This window comes from Trematomus bernacchii, unplaced genomic scaffold (assembly GCF_902827165.1).
Source record: "Trematomus bernacchii unplaced genomic scaffold, fTreBer1.1, whole genome shotgun sequence".
Lineage (NCBI taxonomy): Eukaryota > Metazoa > Chordata > Actinopteri > Perciformes > Nototheniidae > Trematomus > Trematomus bernacchii.
In genome coordinates this window covers 1,671,346-1,687,709 of record NW_022987801.1, presented here as the reverse complement: position 1 = coordinate 1,687,709, position 16,364 = coordinate 1,671,346, and the positions used below count along the sequence as shown (strand labels likewise).

The 16,364-nt window shown below is 37.8% G+C and overlaps 2 protein-coding genes and 1 pseudogene across 3 annotated transcripts; all 3 read left to right on the top strand.

Annotated features, from left to right (window-relative positions):
* Positions 1 to 1,149: 1,149 nt before the first annotated feature.
* LOC117498059 (myeloid-associated differentiation marker homolog) lies at positions 1,150 to 5,229 on the top strand. 2 transcript variants are annotated; one of them, XM_034150119.1, is made up of 3 exons: positions 1,162 to 1,290; positions 2,861 to 2,966; positions 3,544 to 5,229. In XM_034150119.1, the coding sequence occupies exon 3, from the start codon at positions 3,657 to 3,659 to the stop codon at positions 4,506 to 4,508; it is 852 nt and encodes a 283-aa protein (XP_034006010.1). In that variant the 5' UTR covers positions 1,162 to 1,290; positions 2,861 to 2,966; positions 3,544 to 3,656; the 3' UTR covers positions 4,509 to 5,229. The 2 variants fall into 2 exon arrangements, with proteins under 2 accessions (XP_034006009.1, XP_034006010.1); XM_034150118.1 differs by lacking the exon at positions 2,861 to 2,966 and having other exon boundaries at positions 1,150 to 1,290.
* An 866-nt stretch (positions 5,230 to 6,095) lies between these two features.
* Positions 6,096 to 12,159, top strand: LOC117498004 (annotated as a pseudogene).
* On the top strand, positions 11,929 to 15,525 carry LOC117498047 (GTPase IMAP family member 7-like). Its single transcript, XM_034150098.1, has 2 exons — positions 11,929 to 12,253; positions 13,632 to 15,525. Exons 1-2 carry the CDS (start codon positions 12,247 to 12,249, stop codon positions 14,816 to 14,818), a joined length of 1,194 nt encoding a protein of 397 aa, XP_034005989.1. The 5' UTR covers positions 11,929 to 12,246; the 3' UTR covers positions 14,819 to 15,525.
* Positions 15,526 to 16,364: the final 839 nt, after the last annotated feature.

The window sequence follows — 16,364 nt, the reverse complement described above, 5'->3', positions numbered from 1 at the left end:
AAGATAGCCTGCAGTAAACATTTTTACTTTCATTACTTTTGTTTATAAAAATGTGTATTCTATGTTATATTTTGTATGTATCTTTTGCTTTATTTCATTCTTAAATTGAGCCCCTGTCACCAAACATAATTCCCCCCCAGGAGAAATTAAAGGTGGGGTAGGTACATTTGAGAAACCGGCTCGAGATACACTTTTTGTTATATTCCATGGAATGCTCTTAACATCCCGATAGCAATGAATATCTTAAGTGCTTTGACAAAAAATCCATAAAAATATGTCATCTGTGGAAGCCGTAATACTGTAAAAAGCACGACCAATCATTTTAGCCGGCCAGGCTAAAATAACTGGATGGCCTACCTGCCTGTCAGCCTTCCATCTGTTCACAAACTTATCTCGTGCCCTCATTGGTCATGTGCGCGTTCGTGTGTGTTGGAGGAGGGGCTCTGTAAGGAAGTGGCAGATTTTTTCCGGCTGTGTATTTTCAAATTCTAGCACACTCGAGCTGGTTTCTCCAAAATTACCTACCCCACCTTTAAGTATTCTGATTCAGATTCAAATTAAAAGATAAAGTCTACAGGTCTTATTTAGAGGATTTATATATAAAAAAATCTACTTGGTTCAGTTTCTATTTTTAAATGGCATGAAAAATCTTCATTTAAAATTAAGACTATATATGAATATAAAGAGAACCCATGTAAACCCTGTGTATGCTTTGCATTCAAATGTTTGATGTCGTTTTTCATATTGTGTATAATTCTTATTCCTGTCCAGACAATTTTTAACAATAATTGAAAGCGCCTTCAAAAGGTATAATGCAAATTATCAAAAAAACAGTGTTTATTTGATCATTTTACCTCAATAACCTCTTTGGACTGCATAAAGTGTTCTTTAATTGTATTTTTAAATCAGAGTTTATTACGTTTTTGAGTCTGGTTGTGCTAAATAAATTCCCAATTTTGGATAAAAAAAGTACATCTTATTTTATAAGAAGCAGATTAGGGACACCAACATGACATCATCAGTCATATTTTGGTTTAGTCTCCCAGAGTAAAGGGGTTTGGCATATATATATATATATTTGTTATATTACGTAATATGAGAAGATTTGCAATGACCCTGTACAGAGGCTTGGAAAGGGGTTTCAACACTTTACCAAATATGGCCAATGCTGGGCGTGGGATCCATTCTGCTGCTGAGACTGGTACGAGTGGAGGAGAGATGCGCGGTGTAACAAGGAACTTTACGCTTTAAAACAATAACCTGAAAGACAACTCCGAGCCAATAAAGTCGGTAAGTTGAATCTTTAGACTTCCCTTCCCTCAGATGTTCGGCAGAGTAGATGTTTTCAGGGTTTATGATGGTCTATTATAGGAGAAGCGAGCTGATAACAACGGCTGGGCGCGGTATGTCCGCTATTTGGAACGGAAAGCTTCTAAGTGCCGGTTATATTAGGCTTTTTTTTATCCCTACAAGTAAACGTATCTCATCTGGTTTTATTATAACGCTGCTATGTCTTCCTACAGTCTGGATTCGCTTAAAACATGATTTAAAAAAAAAAAGGAATGCAAAATAGTTTTGGTATGTTACTTTTAAGAAGCTGTTCCATGTTCCCAAATCTCAAGCTAACTATAGCCTATAACATTTAAACTCTATACAGTGATACAGGGTAGCATTCAGGATGGTTTATATAAGATCCAACTCTCAGGCATGCATGGTATGTAGGCCTATGTATACTATCAAACCAAAAAATACACACCAAAGTCTGGTTTCCTGTCGGCAGGGCATGAGGCCACACACAACCACTGTTCTCATTTATCTCAGGTATAAACCACAATCTCTCTCAGAAAGGAAACTGGGTGACCAAGTTTGTTTTAACTCACATATTTCACCATAAATCGAAATACAAGGGATTAAAGCTTGTGGTAAAGAAGGTCTAAGGTTGATTTTTTAAATTATCGATCAAGATGTGGGCTGTATTTTTTTACTTCTTGATTCCTAAAGTGATTAAAAGCATTTGGATTGTTTTGCTAGTGTGGGTTCCTGCAGATGTGCCATTAGCTCAGAGCTGCTTCCTGTGTATGATGATGAGTCATTACATAGAACAGGAAGTGTGGTAATGGAGTTAATGGCTAAAACACAAATTAGGTTTGCAATTTTCAAGTTAGGCAGTAGGAACGGAGCTAATTTCTCTATGAACAATGCACCGGCCTTGGACCTGTTGATTTGCACTCATGGCTTTTCAAGGTTATGTCTAACGGTCTGCTTGTGAATCTACATCAACAGGCCGAGATCAGTCTGTTAGATGCTAAATGTATAGCACTGCAACTCAGATTTGGCAGGGCCCTGGAGTCCCTGCGACAAAAGGCACATTGCCTCACTTCAATATTCTTTGAAAGCAAAAATAATTGTTACCACGTGTAAGAAAAAGCCAAATTCTTCTCCAAAAGTTGAAAGAAGGATCCTGCCCCTTTTGGAGGTTTCGCCCCCTTTTTCCCATTTTTTCAACATGACATTTTCCCTATGTCACCTTATCTTATAAACACCTGTGAACTAGACAGCAGTTTGATCTTTAAACAGCACGTGGGGCACAGTCGAAAGATAAAAATGGGTTTCTTTTATTGATATGAGGCGTGTTTCTGTGACAGGAAAATTCAGCCATCATGTCTGTGCATGACTATGGAAAACCTCATGCTGTTGGCTCTACCCTAAAACAACCTGATGCAGATTTATTTGTGCTTTGTATTAATGATATCTATGAAAAAGCAGGTGGCTCCTCATTGGCGACAATAAGATATTCTATCACTTTAAATGTCCTTCAAAGCTTCTTCAGTTCATCCCTTTTCAAATGTTATCATTGCAGCTCTCAGGCCTGTTTAACCTTGCCTATCTTCTACACACTGTAATGCTGTCTGAGGGAGACAAAAAACCTTCACTTGAACCACACTAGAGGTCACCAATATCAAACTGTAAGTGCACACTGGAGTTTACTCATACTTCGCATTTAGTCTAAGGGACTTTCCAGCTCCTTTGCAGACACACTTCCACTTCCTGTGTACTTTATCTGCACAGGTTACAGCATGAACAGCTCTTGCATTCTTCAGCTTGTACAGGGCTTGAGTTTAAGTTTGCAAAGACATGTGAGGAAGGGATGAACGATTCCAGAGACCATTAAACATTTGTTATACTTAAACACAAGTTAAAGGAACAAACAAACAAACAACCAAAATAAAAATTGAGTAAGATTGGTGGAGCAGTAGCCTACCTGTTTATTGCACAGCTTGGGCAAGATTGAAATATTGTGTATTTTACAGGGTCTGTCCTTTTTTGGTGAATTATAGTCTTTTTTACATGATTTCTGATTGTTACAATTGAACTTTTCCCACGTGTTCTATTTTTTTATATCAATGTATGTTTTGGTGTATGTCTTCCTCACTTTGTTTCACTGCCGTCAAGTCTGAAATAATTAAGCACACAAGGTTTTTAAAATCAAATCAAAATGAGCTTAAACTTAATCAAATCACTCTCTTTTTTGTCTTTCTGCAGAATATGTAACAACATCTAGTGTGACAAGCAGCCAACACAAGAGCTCAAATTCAGTATTAAAAACTCACCTTCAAGAAGCCGCTCTCCATTCCTGACTGACGTGACGTCCCATAATGCCACTGATCGTGCTCCCCACCTCCCAGCGGCTATGGGTGCGCGTAGCCGCCCTGCTGTTCACCTGCGTGGCGTTCAGTGTTGCATCACACGGCGGCGCCCTGCCCCACGGCGGCATGTCTGACTGGTGCATCTTCTGCTGGGCGTTCAGCTTCGCCTGCACCCTGCTGGTCCTGTTGGTTGAGGTGTTCGGCCTCCAGGCTCGCATCCCGGTGTCCTGGACCAATTTTCCAATCACCGTGGCCTGTTACGCCTCCCTCCTCTGCCTCTCGGCTTCCGTCATCTTCCCGCTTTTTTTCCTCAAGGACCAGCACTTATCTGGCGAGGTTCGCGGCCATCACATCGCCGCCACCGTCTTCTCCTGCCTGGCGGCGGTGGCCTACATGGGGGAGGTGAGCCTGACTAAAGCGAGGCCGGGAGAGGTGGCGGGGTACATGGCGACCGCTCCCGGCCTGTTGAAGGTGTGCCAGACATTCGTTGCCTGTATCATCTTCATCCTGATCAGCGACCCCGTTTCGTACGACCACCACCCCGCGCTCAAGTGGTGCATGGCGGTGTACTGCATCTGCTTCATCCTCTCCATGGCCGTGGTGGTGCTGTGTGTAGGCGAGTGCACCGGCTGGCTCCCAATCCCCTTCTCCAAGTTCCTGTCTGCTTACGGGCTCCTGGCGGTTATCATGTACTTGACGGCTACCATCATCTGGCCCGTGTTCCAGTTTGACAAACCGTACCGGCGTGGATCCCAAACGTCGTCGAAACTCATCGCAGTGGCCGTGCTCACTGCCCTCAACTTCCTGCTTTACCTCGCTGACCTGGCCTACACCGCCAGACTAGTGTTTGTCAGCACCTGAAAAGAAAAGAGATAAAGAGGGACACATTCGGAGACATAAAGCAGAATTTAATATGCTAAAAGCTTGTGTGGCCTTTTAGAAAAAAAGTATTGCATTTCATACAAAATATGCACAACCTTTCCGTTTGGTGTCTAATGTAAAATACTGAAATGCAATGTCCCGTTTGTATAAAACTCACCTACATTATGTATATATTTACATATTTGCAGCGCTTTACCTTGAATGTGAATTGACCTCTGCTAAATGTGCAACACAAGTATATAGAAGAAAAGTGGGATTTGACAAAATTTGTGACAAAAAAAAAAGTTGTAATGCTGGTAAAAATCCAACAACGTCATCACACTGGAACAGCATAAGAGACATTTTTTAGGGAGATACATTTATTATTTGCTTTATTACACAGGCACTTCCTTGCATTACACCCTTACTAAGATTTGTTCACATTCTTCTTATTATCTTTTGTTAATATAAGCTTTTTTCAAGTATCAGTATTGAAAGAATTGAAACAATGTCATTTGAGCAAATTCAGTTTTTAGATGAACAAATGTATTGATTATTTTGGAGCATGCTATGAAATGTGATGAGATTGTGGTTACAATACTGTTTGTGCTGTGGCTTGAACATTGCAGCAATGAAGACTTGATATCCACCGCTTATTTTCTGCATTGATCGTTTGGTTTCCAAAATAAAATAAAATAGTGAAAAATGTCCATCCAATTTCCTCAAATTTCCAGGTGGTTTTCATATCTTGTGTCTGAATATGCTAATTAAGCTATGAGTGCTTCCTGGTGTTAAGAAGCACTAATGGTATTATAATTTAGTTTATGTGGACCTTTTACATGGAAACAACCAAAACACAAATATGGAGTATATTATTGATGGATGCATCATTAAAGTGTTAAATAGGAAAATGGTCATATTGCGAAAAAAACTGAAATCTTAGGAGGAACGGTTGGGTTGGAGGAACAGGAGACTGGGAAATTGGTGTACCTCAGATTACGAATTCACATAGCACAACAATAAACTTTTCTGAAGAAGTTTTAAAATATGCAAGAGTTGTCTTCCCTCATTGCGACAAGCTCAATGAAGGACACACACTTGAGGAGTTTGTACAACAGAATCATCTTGTAAAGGGTCTGTTGAATAATAAGTACTGGAGGAACAACCAGAAGGAGCTACTCAAGACAATAGCTAAGATAATATCACTCTTAAGTTGCTAATAATTGCTGTGTGTGTGTGTGTGTGTGTGTGTGTGTGTGTGTGTGTGTGTGTGTGTGTGTGTGTGTGTGTGTGTGCGCGCCTGTGTGTGTGTGCGTGTGTGTGTGTGCGTGTGTGTGTGTGTGTGTGTGTGTGTGAGTGTGTGTGTGTGTGTGATTGGCAACTGTTTTGTCCAATGCTAATTTACAATAGTGTTGCACTATAGTGCTTCCTGAGGAATGTGGTAGAGTTACATTAGGAGCTGTAAAAGTTAAACAAGGTTTTCTGGGTAAAAAACACACACTGGCAATACAGGAAACATAATCTACACTCCAGCAGTCTCATCCTTCTGACTTATAGTTGCTCCAGAGTTACTTCACTTTTGACAACATGGAGGGTAAGTTAATCAGTTATTTCTGTCGGAATATGAACACGGCACAATAAGTTGCAAGATGCAGAAATGTAAATGATAAATACTTGGTTTCAAATACTTTTAACAGTGGGATACACTTTAAGGTTGTTGTTTCATTCTTATTGTTTTGGTCTTGTTAGGAGACATAGCATATGTAAAACGTTCATTAATTTGCTTGTTGACCTCTTTTTATGTCACAACTCGTTTCTTTGGCTTATTATGCAAATGAACTGCTTTCTGGTCAATGAGGATAAATATTATAACCAGAATCAGAATACCTTTATTAGTCCAATAGAGGGGACATTTACAGTAAATTATAATTATAGTTGAGTTTATGTCTATAAAAAACAACCAAAGGTCCAATGTACAGTGTTTTTGATTTGTAATTATTCTCTTTCAGTGTCAAATTGGAGAATTGTCATCTTGGGAAAAACTGGAGTAGGGAAAAGCAGCCTTGCTAACACCATATTTGGAGAGAAACTGTACACAACCTCCCCCACGCTCACTTCTGAAACAAGAAAGTGTCAAGCAGAAACAAAATCTGTCAATGGAAGAAGCATCACTCTGATCGACACTCCTGGTTTCTTCGACACAGAGACATCCGAGGAGAAGGAGCTGAAGTCTGAGATAATAAGGTGTACCTCAGAGTGCGCGACTGGGCCTCATGCATTTCTCATTGTGCTTAAAGTGGAGAAATTCACAGAGCATGAGCAGGCTGTCATCATGAAAATAAGTCAATACTTTTCTGAAGAAGTCTTCAAATACGCAACAGTTCTCTTCACTCATGGTGACCAGCTCGATGAAGGACAGACGATTAAGGATTTGGTGCACCAGAATCAAATCAGCTTGCTGGGGATCTCGTGGATAAGTGCGGCGGCCGCTGCCATATCATAGATAATAAATACTGGAACAACAACCAGCAGGAAGAATACAGGAGCAACCAGTTCCAGTTGACAGAGCTACTAAAGACAATAGATAGGATGATAAAGAAAAACAAAGGAAGCTGCTACACCAATATGAAGCCACAAGCAGAAGAGGAAGAAATACAAAAAGAGGAAAAGCACAGTACAAAATCACCATAGACAGAAGTGAGGGAGAAAGCAAAAAGCAGCAATTTGAACAAGCTTTTGCAGCAGGAACAGCTGTAGCTACATCAAGCACACTTACAGGGGCAACTGCTTTTGTGGGAGCTGGGATAGGGGGGGTTGCAGGACTTGGTGCAGCTAAGGGGGCAGAAACTCAACCTGGTCTCACCAGAATGCGTGACTTCACCACGACTCCTTAACACCGCATTGCGTGGTGGAGTCACGAACTTTGCTACATTTACGTGTCTGCACCACACAAACAACCCCAATGTAAAGTGAATGAGGCTCCTTTGTCGTGGTGCACACACGCATTTCTACAACGTCCAGCAGTGAGCTTTTATTCTATAAAACGTTTGTAAAATCTACTTTATAGCTTGTAGTAACTCACGGGAGGCTTCTTTTATTTTATATTTATTTGTATTCATAATAATTTTTATTTTTCGTCAGAATGTATTATGATGCATTATTCACCAATTTTTGTTCTCAAAAAACAGTGCATTGTGTGTAATACAACTGTGATTTTTATTAAATGAGTTAGTTTTTAAGGAAGGCCAGAGCTTCAGCTGTGTCAAATAGATTGTTCCCTTTCGTTAACGTTATTTAAAAGATAATTATATTCCTATTTGATCAAGTCCCCTTTATTGTATTACGGACCCAAAGAGCTGAGCGTCCATTCCCATTGGATAACGGAGGCATTTTACACCCGGAAGTAAGTATTCTCCTTACTGTCGATTGATTTTATTAACAGTGATATCTGCACTGCTCATCAACTCAAAAACACCAGATTATCCTTGTTAATTACACAACACTGATTGGTTTAAATTGTGTACAATGCTTTTGTAATTTTCCCCTTCGATTCGGAGAAACACATATTTGTTCAGAGTTTACGATGGCCGAAGACACTACACTACCCAGAATCCCCAGCTATTGTTCCGCTTTGCCTCAAGCTCTGTGATTGGTTGACCTCCAACTGCATTCCATATGAAAAAAACGTTTCGTAAAAGATAAAATCATACTTTATTCAGCAGTGCTTGCTTTACTCTTTGAAAGTCATCACATGAATGCATTGTAATGAATGGTTTGGCTGCATTAAACATTACACATCTGTCGTAGTTCTTTATTTATCTACAGAGATCGGGCCTCAGAATAGACCGGAAACTATTCTTTTACCGTTCTGTTTTAATTTCACAATAAAGTTAGTAGTAATAATTTGTTTTGATATTATTGTTTTTTATTAACTACTAGACCGCTGGGTCATGTTAAGACCATCTTTTCTGTGTTGCTGTGGGTTTTTTACATCGCTTTTGTGTTACAAATATCAAAACAATAACAGAATATATCCGTCGTAAACTAAACCAGAAACAGCAGTATATTTTATTTTGTTAACACTGTAAACTTGACAGCTTTTTAACCCGCACCTCCTACTGGTTAAAGCACGTTATTACACGTTTAGAGTAATTGCAATGCAGGTAGATTGTGTTGCTTTTTAATGACTGTTTTAAAATGCCTTTTTCTTAATGTCTTTCATTTTTGTAAAGAACTTTTGAATGTGTTATATTTGATGAAAACATTTAAATATTAAGAGTACATACTCTTAATATAGTGGGACAGTGGAAGGTCAATGATATAAATAATATAGAATAGAAAATATCAAGAAGATACTGTAAGTGATCTCTACAATAAAGCAGTTTAGTGCCTGATAGGAGGATGTGCAAAACAGACAAACTAATAAGGCTTTATTTAAACATTAAAGAATACTTTAGGTTAAGGTCTTCTTTTAAATAAGAAAAAAGCTTTGGGGGTATCTACAGATATTAAGCCTGACAAAGTACTTAACGTCTAATATATTGCATGGTTTGTTTTGGAACTTGACAATCAACTTTCCTGCAATGTTAACTAGCACTTATTTTAACGGATATTATACATATTAATTATACTCTTATAAGATGTATGTAGATAGTATAAGAAATGTGCAGAATATGTTTAATGGTGGAGGTACACAGATATCGATAGATGTCTTGTAATGCACTGTTGATGAACCTGTGACCCACGTTTTTCATTCATTGCATAACTACACCGTAGTTGTGTATATGATATGTCAATAAACCTTAGAAAATCTTGAAATCTTGAAAGGGATGTGCAAAATAGCCATTATATACAGTTTTTAATTAACTATTAGTAGAGAATAACGAGTAATGAATATGCTTTATAGGGATCTGCAGATAAATATTTAGTCTTCTCAAGCACCCACTACCAATTATCTCGCCTGATTGTTGGCTGAATTCACTGAATTTTACTCAGGTGTAACTAAAGTCTGATTTAAGGGTTGTTCATATTTCACATCATTAATCCAAATCTGTAAAGTAACTAAAATAAATGTAGTAGAGTAAAAATACCAGGTTAACCTTAAAGAAAGCCCTCAGGATTATAAAAGACCCCCATCACCCCAGCCACAAACTGTTCTGTCTGCTGCCGTCTGGCAGGCGGTACCGCAGCATCCGGACTAAAACCATCAGACTCAGGGACAGTTTCATCCCACAGGCCATAAGACTATTAAACACCTGAACTTAGAAACAACATCCATAACATTCATCTGGCTGCTACTTAGAAATGATTTATCTAATATATCATATTCCAATCACTTGTATATAGACTCTTATTGCACTATTTCACTTTTTACTATTTTACTATTTTCTTTTTGTATTTACTTGCACTATTTGTTCTGTGTATCTGTTTTATTGTGTTGCACTGTTGGAGGAGCCTGTGACCTAAGGGGGGGGGGGGGGGGGGGGGGGGGTAGGACACGTTCTAAGCACATGGTGTAGTCCCATAGCTGAGGATTCTGGGTAGGGTAGTGTCTTCTGCCATCCACACACTCCGAAAAAATATTTGTTTCTCCGAATCGAAAGGGGAAAATACAAAAGCATTGTACACAATTTAAACCAATCAATGTTGTGTAATTAACAAGGATAATCTGGTGTTTTTGAGTTGATGAGCAGTGCAGATATCACTGTAAATAAAATCAATCGACAGTAAGGAGAATACTTACTTCCGGGTGTAAAATCCTCCGTTATCCAATGGGAATGGACGCTCAGCTCTTTGGGTCCGTAATACAATAAAGGGGACTTGATCAAATAGGAATATAATTATCTTTTAAATAACGTTAACTAAAGGGAACAATCTATTTGACACAGCTGAAGCTCTGGCCTTTCTTAAAAACTAACTCATTTAATAAAAATCACAGTTGTATTACACACAATGCACTGTTTTTTGAGAACAAAAATTGGTGAATAATGCACCATAATACATTCTGACGAAAAATAAAAATTATTATGAATACAAATAAAATAAAAGAAGCCTCCCGTGAGTTACTACAAGCTATAAAGTAGATTTTAAAAACGTTTTATAGAATAAAAGCTCAATGCTGGACGTTGTAGAAATGCGTGTGTGCACCACGACAAAGGAGCCTCATTCACTTTACATTGGGGTTGTTTGCGTGGTGCAGTCACGTAAATGTAGCAAAGTTCGTGACTCCACCACGCACTGCGGTGTTAAGGAGTCGTGGTGGAGTCACGCATTCTGGTGAGACCAGGTTTCAAAAACTCCACAGGAAGCAGTAGAGATGGCAGTAGAGGCTGTTACAGAGGTAGAACTCTCTGTCTTAGATAAAGCACAAGGTGTTTTAAAACAGAGGCCAAACGTAACATAAACTTCTGAATAAAGGGAAGAGAATGTATGAACAAAGATCCTTCTGCAGACTTCAGGATAATCTTCCTATTTATACGTAAAAAGGTCTACTTCTTGTCTGAGCTTCAAACCTAGGTCACTTGTTTCTGTTTCAAATACATTTTCCAATCTTAAGGTACGGACATGAAGTTTTAAACAAATGTGATATAATCCCCCGTGGACTGAACCTGTTTATATTTTATGATCATTTGAAAACTATTTTGATATTGTTCATACTGGATACATGGATTGACAAGGTTTTGTTCATTTTTATTTGCACAATTTCATATTTGTTCTGCAACTACTGCACAGCAACTCCCCCTAGAGTTAAACAAAAAGTTATACTATAAGTATATAAGTTATATTATTGTGGTCATTTAACATCTTGCCAAGGACAACAGTTGAAAATTAGCCTGCTGGCTAATACTGGCTCATTTACAGCAATGTGGATTAATGTGCACTGTCCTTTTAAATAAATAAACAAACAAACAAAATACACGGTTATGTATTAAATCTTTGATGTATGCAAATTATTATTTTAATAGATAAAGGTTGTGTTTCTTTGTGGATTAGATTGTATCAGCGAAACATATAACATTGAATAAACAGAATGCTATGAAAACATGTTAGTTCAGCAAATAAAGTTTGTATTTGGTTATTTCCCCCCACCACACATATGCAAGAACTGTAAGTGAAACTAGAATGAAACCTGCGTGAGAGCAAAGGGGAATAGACAAACATGATGTCTGTTACATGTGAAGCTGTTTTCTCTTCTCAAGATCATGGACATTAAGTTTAGATTACTTCCTTCAGTTTATTTTGTTTTTAACAATGCTCACTGTACAATACTCTATGTCATATGACATCTATCTGAGAAGACCAATGATGAGAGTGTTGTCTGATGCTATAACAAATCTATTAAAGTAAAAATAAAAAAAGGTAAAGTTTATTTTTGTATTCTCAAGAGAGCGTGACATAAATGCGACAAAACAGAACTGGAAAATGTGTTCAACCAAAAAGACCAAGCATGTGACGCAGAGTGTTTTTTGAAGAGTGGAAACCACATCCTGTTTCGAACTCCCGTTTGAGACTGAGAGAATTGTTCGTTGTGTTTCTGTGGTAAAGCTAAACTGTAGAAGCTGAAGGTGCATATGGTCCTTGTTGCAACAAGGATCATATGCAACACTCACTCTATTTTTCAGGTACGGCAGATGTAGATAAACTGGTATAGAAGGAAAGTAGAGTCAAACCACAGCGAGAGAACCGAAGACAGAACATCCAGCAGTCGGCTGACTACAGTCATTCCTTTTTATGCAAAATGGACGGTAAGTGTTAAGAGTTATTGTGATTATTTACTGTGAGTTGTAAAGGCTGCAACACTATATGTTAAAAATACTTTATCACAATTGTAGAAGTAAGTATTATCATTATTATTGGTGATACGTAAGTATGTATAATAATGTAGGGCGGATTCATCTTTTTAAAACGTGTTGCTATGTGTTGTGATTGTATCCTATGTTTTGTGAAGTAACTATGTGGTATAGTATAAAGTAGAATATTAACATATATTCCTCTGCAATGTAGTGTAGAAGGATGAAGTGGGAAATGAAAATGCTCAACTCAAGTTCAAATGTGTGCTTCAGTGCAGTACTTGAGTAAATGGACTTTGTTAATTGGATCACTATCCATTCTGATTAATTCTCAGAAAGAAAAGCTAAATAATAGTTAAAAAAAATATGTACTCATTGTCATTTATTCATCATACATACAGAAACAGAAAAGTCTTCTGCAGTGACTACTATGTGGTTTAATAGGTCTAAAAAGCAAACAGTCATGAACAAAGCTAATCTTTTTAAAGTACATTTTACTTTATCTCTACTCTGACTAGAACGTACTGTACGTAACCTGATCTGTGCCATGATGGGAAGTTTTGTCTGTAATTCCTTTCTTGTCTGTGGACACATCTGAATAGGTGGAATAAAGTTATCTAGATTTACAATAGAATTAGGGGGGATAAGCTCATCATCAGTTTATTCTAAGGATTTGGGTAAAAACATTTGGTGGGGTTTGTATGTCAGTAAAGAAGACTACATCTACAGTTAAAAAAGGAAGTCAAGGAACAAATAACAGAATGTAATTTTATGAAAATCGAAACTATCCACAGCAAGTTCCCTTCGTGTACGAACGGCAATTTATCATGGCCCACATCTGAATGCATGTGGTTTGATTAGATTCAAGCAAACATGAAGCCTCACCCAGATTTTTGTTAATTCATAGCAACAAGCTGAGAAAATGTTTTATCTTATTGGAATACATAATTCACCCCGTCACAAGACCCATGCCCTGTTGGGAACACCTCCGTTTTGGCTGAAATTCCTTTCTTGTCCTTCTCGAGGTCTGAATAGTTGATCGAGGTGTAATAATGTTTTAGACTAAGATCAGAAAGGCGTAGGGCTACTGAAGAAGCTGCCAAGGTTGCAAGTAAAAGAACAAACAAACAAAAAAACTGGTCATATAATACAGGCAGGCGATTGAAACATATTCACGGCAGTCTTGTCCCTCTGACTGGTAGTCGCTCCACTTTTGATTTGCTTTTGACAACATGGACGGTAAGTTATATTCTTTGAGTTTTTACAGATTTTTTTTGCCATTTAGCTAAGTTGTTTCATTTGTGTATTATTAATGGAAATTATTCTCTTTCAGAGTCTAACAGAAGAATTGTTATCTTGGGGAAAACTGGAGCTGGGAAAAGCAGCGTGGCTAACACCATATTTGGAGAAGAACTCTTCAAAATTAATGATACAGCCAAATCAGGAACAAGTAAATGTCAAGCAAAAACCAGATCTGTCAATGGAAGAAGCATCACTCTGATCGACACTCCTGGTTTCTTCGACACAGATCAATCCGAGGAGGAGCTGAAGTCTGAGATAATAAGGTGTATCATAGAGTGCGCTCCTGGGCCCCATGCTTTTCTCATTGTGCTTAAAGTGGATAAATTCACAGAGCAAGAACAGGCTGTTATCACAAAAATAAGCCAATACTTTTCTGAAGAAATCTTCAAATACGCAACCGTTCTCTTCACTCATGGTGATCAGCTCAGAAAAGGACAGACAGTTGAGGAGTTTGTCCACGACAATCAGAATGCGATTGATCTGTTGGAGAAGTGCGGAGAACGCTGCCATGTCATCGATAATAAATACTGGAAGGACAACCAAAAGGATGAATACAGGAACAACCAGTTCCAGGTGAAGGAGCTACTCAAGACAATAGATAAGATGGTAAAGGCAAACAAAGGAAGCTGCTGCACCAATGAGATGCTACAAGCAGTGGAGGAAGACATACAACAAGAGGTGGAGGAGCTCATTAGACAGTCATCAGGAACCTTGACACAGGAAGAAGTCAGAAAGCAAGCTAAAGACAGAGTATTTAACAAGCTTAATATCAAGCTGGCAGGCATTGCAACAGGTGTATTGTTAGGAGCTCTTTTTGGCACGGTAACGATGGTTGGACAAGTTATCTTGATGTTGACAGAAAAGTTGTCAGAGCCAGGACAAATTAAATCTTTAGCCTACAGAGCAGAAGCAGCTGGAGTGATAGGAGCAGTAGGAGGAACAGCAGTAGTAGGAGGAGCAGCAGCAGTACTAGGAGGAGCAGTAGCAGGAGCAGCAGCACTTGGTGTGATTGCAGCATTAGTTGCTGTTGCGGGAGCAGTGAAAGGAGGTGTTGCAGGGTATCATGCAGCTGAGGGAGCAGACTCACCACGGGAAGCAGTACAGAGAGCAACAAAGGCTGCCAGGGATCAAGCAGTGTCTGTCTTTGAAAGACTCTGTTCCAAAGATGAAACAGAGTATGAACCTTTAATAAGCGATGAATCGAAGAAGGGAAATTAAATGTGTCACTTAAAAGTCACATCTGCCTGTAATTGCATGAACATCTTCTTCTAAATTCCCCTTTAATTATTGAGTTGATATTCATAAGTAACATGTAATAGGTTTTACTTGTGTGTGCTTCGAGCTTAAGTAGCTTATTTCTGTTCACAGAATGATTATACTCACATTAAATTCAGATTCAATATTGTTTGTACAGACATGCCTGATCCTTACCTGTTTATATTGTATTATCCATAGTGAGAAACTGTTTTGGCATATTGTATTATGCAACTTTGATACTTTGTATTGCAGCTATCACATAATTTTCCCTTGTGATACAAAAAGAGTTGTATCTTACATTATTATAACCACTGAGTGCCGGTTTGAGGAGTTGTGTACTGTCAATTATATTTAATACTGTATATTATATACAAACCACATAAATGCCTTTTTTTAAACATTGTTCATAAATAGGAAACACGTAAATGCAATTTAATGTGAAATAATGTTTTCAATGTTATAATCAAACAAGTGTAGGCCTATACTGTTGTTGCTGTATTTGTGTTTCCTGTTGAAACATTGCTTACTGTTTCCTGTTGCAAGAAAGGACCAGAAGAGGTCTCTTAATGTAAGCACAGCATGATTTTGTTGGACAGTACATGTGGCCATTTATGAACAATAATATAATCAAACTATTACAAAATAAATGAACAATGAATAAATGGAAAGCTATACAATAATTTTTTTTGCAAAGACAGTTTTTTCTTGGGAAAGTAAAATGCCCTCCCCACACAACACACACAATTACACACAGTACGTGAACTGTATTTGTATAGCACCTTTCATGCACAAAGCAGCCCAAAGTGCTTTACAGAAAACATAACAACAATATTAAAATAATATTAAAATGAATGCAGAACAAGATAAAACATCTACAGTGATAATATGTTGAAATAAAACAATTTAAAAAGAAAATTACAAATGTAAAATAAAAGCAAAACAGAAAAGAATACAGTAAAACATGGACAATGATACTAGTGAGGATTACAAGTTGATCCAAATTAAAAGCCATATTAAAAAGATAGGTTTTTAATGTACTGTTAAACATTTGAAGGAGTTTGCTGATAACAAATTATATTAAATCTTTATCTGATGTGACTAATGCTGATAGTTTTGTCATGTGATATAAAATAATAATAAAGTAAAAAACTAAATTAAAGTTTCCCCTTTTGTTTTCTGAAGAAAGGGTGAGAGAAAACGACCACAACTCTACAAACACCATTTAAAAGCTGCAGTAGCATCACCTGCCCACCAGAGAGCGGCATATTCTAATGATTTGGGTAAAAACATTTGGTGGTAAAGATTATTCCATCTACAATTAAAAATGGAAGTCAAGGAACAAATAACAGAATGCCATTTTATGATTTCACATGACCCAAAGGTCTGTCATTGAAATGTTAGCTTATACACTGATGAAAAAAAATACTTAATTACATTTATGTAATGAGTGTGACTTATCGTTGCAGCTCCACTTCATACAACTATTACACATGGATGCTTAAGGGTT

Excerpts from the sequence above, each read along its gene's own strand:
- LOC117498059 (XM_034150118.1), top strand. The coding sequence starts at position 3,657 with ATGCCACTGATCGTGCTCCCCACCTCCCAGCGGCTATGGGTGCGCGTA.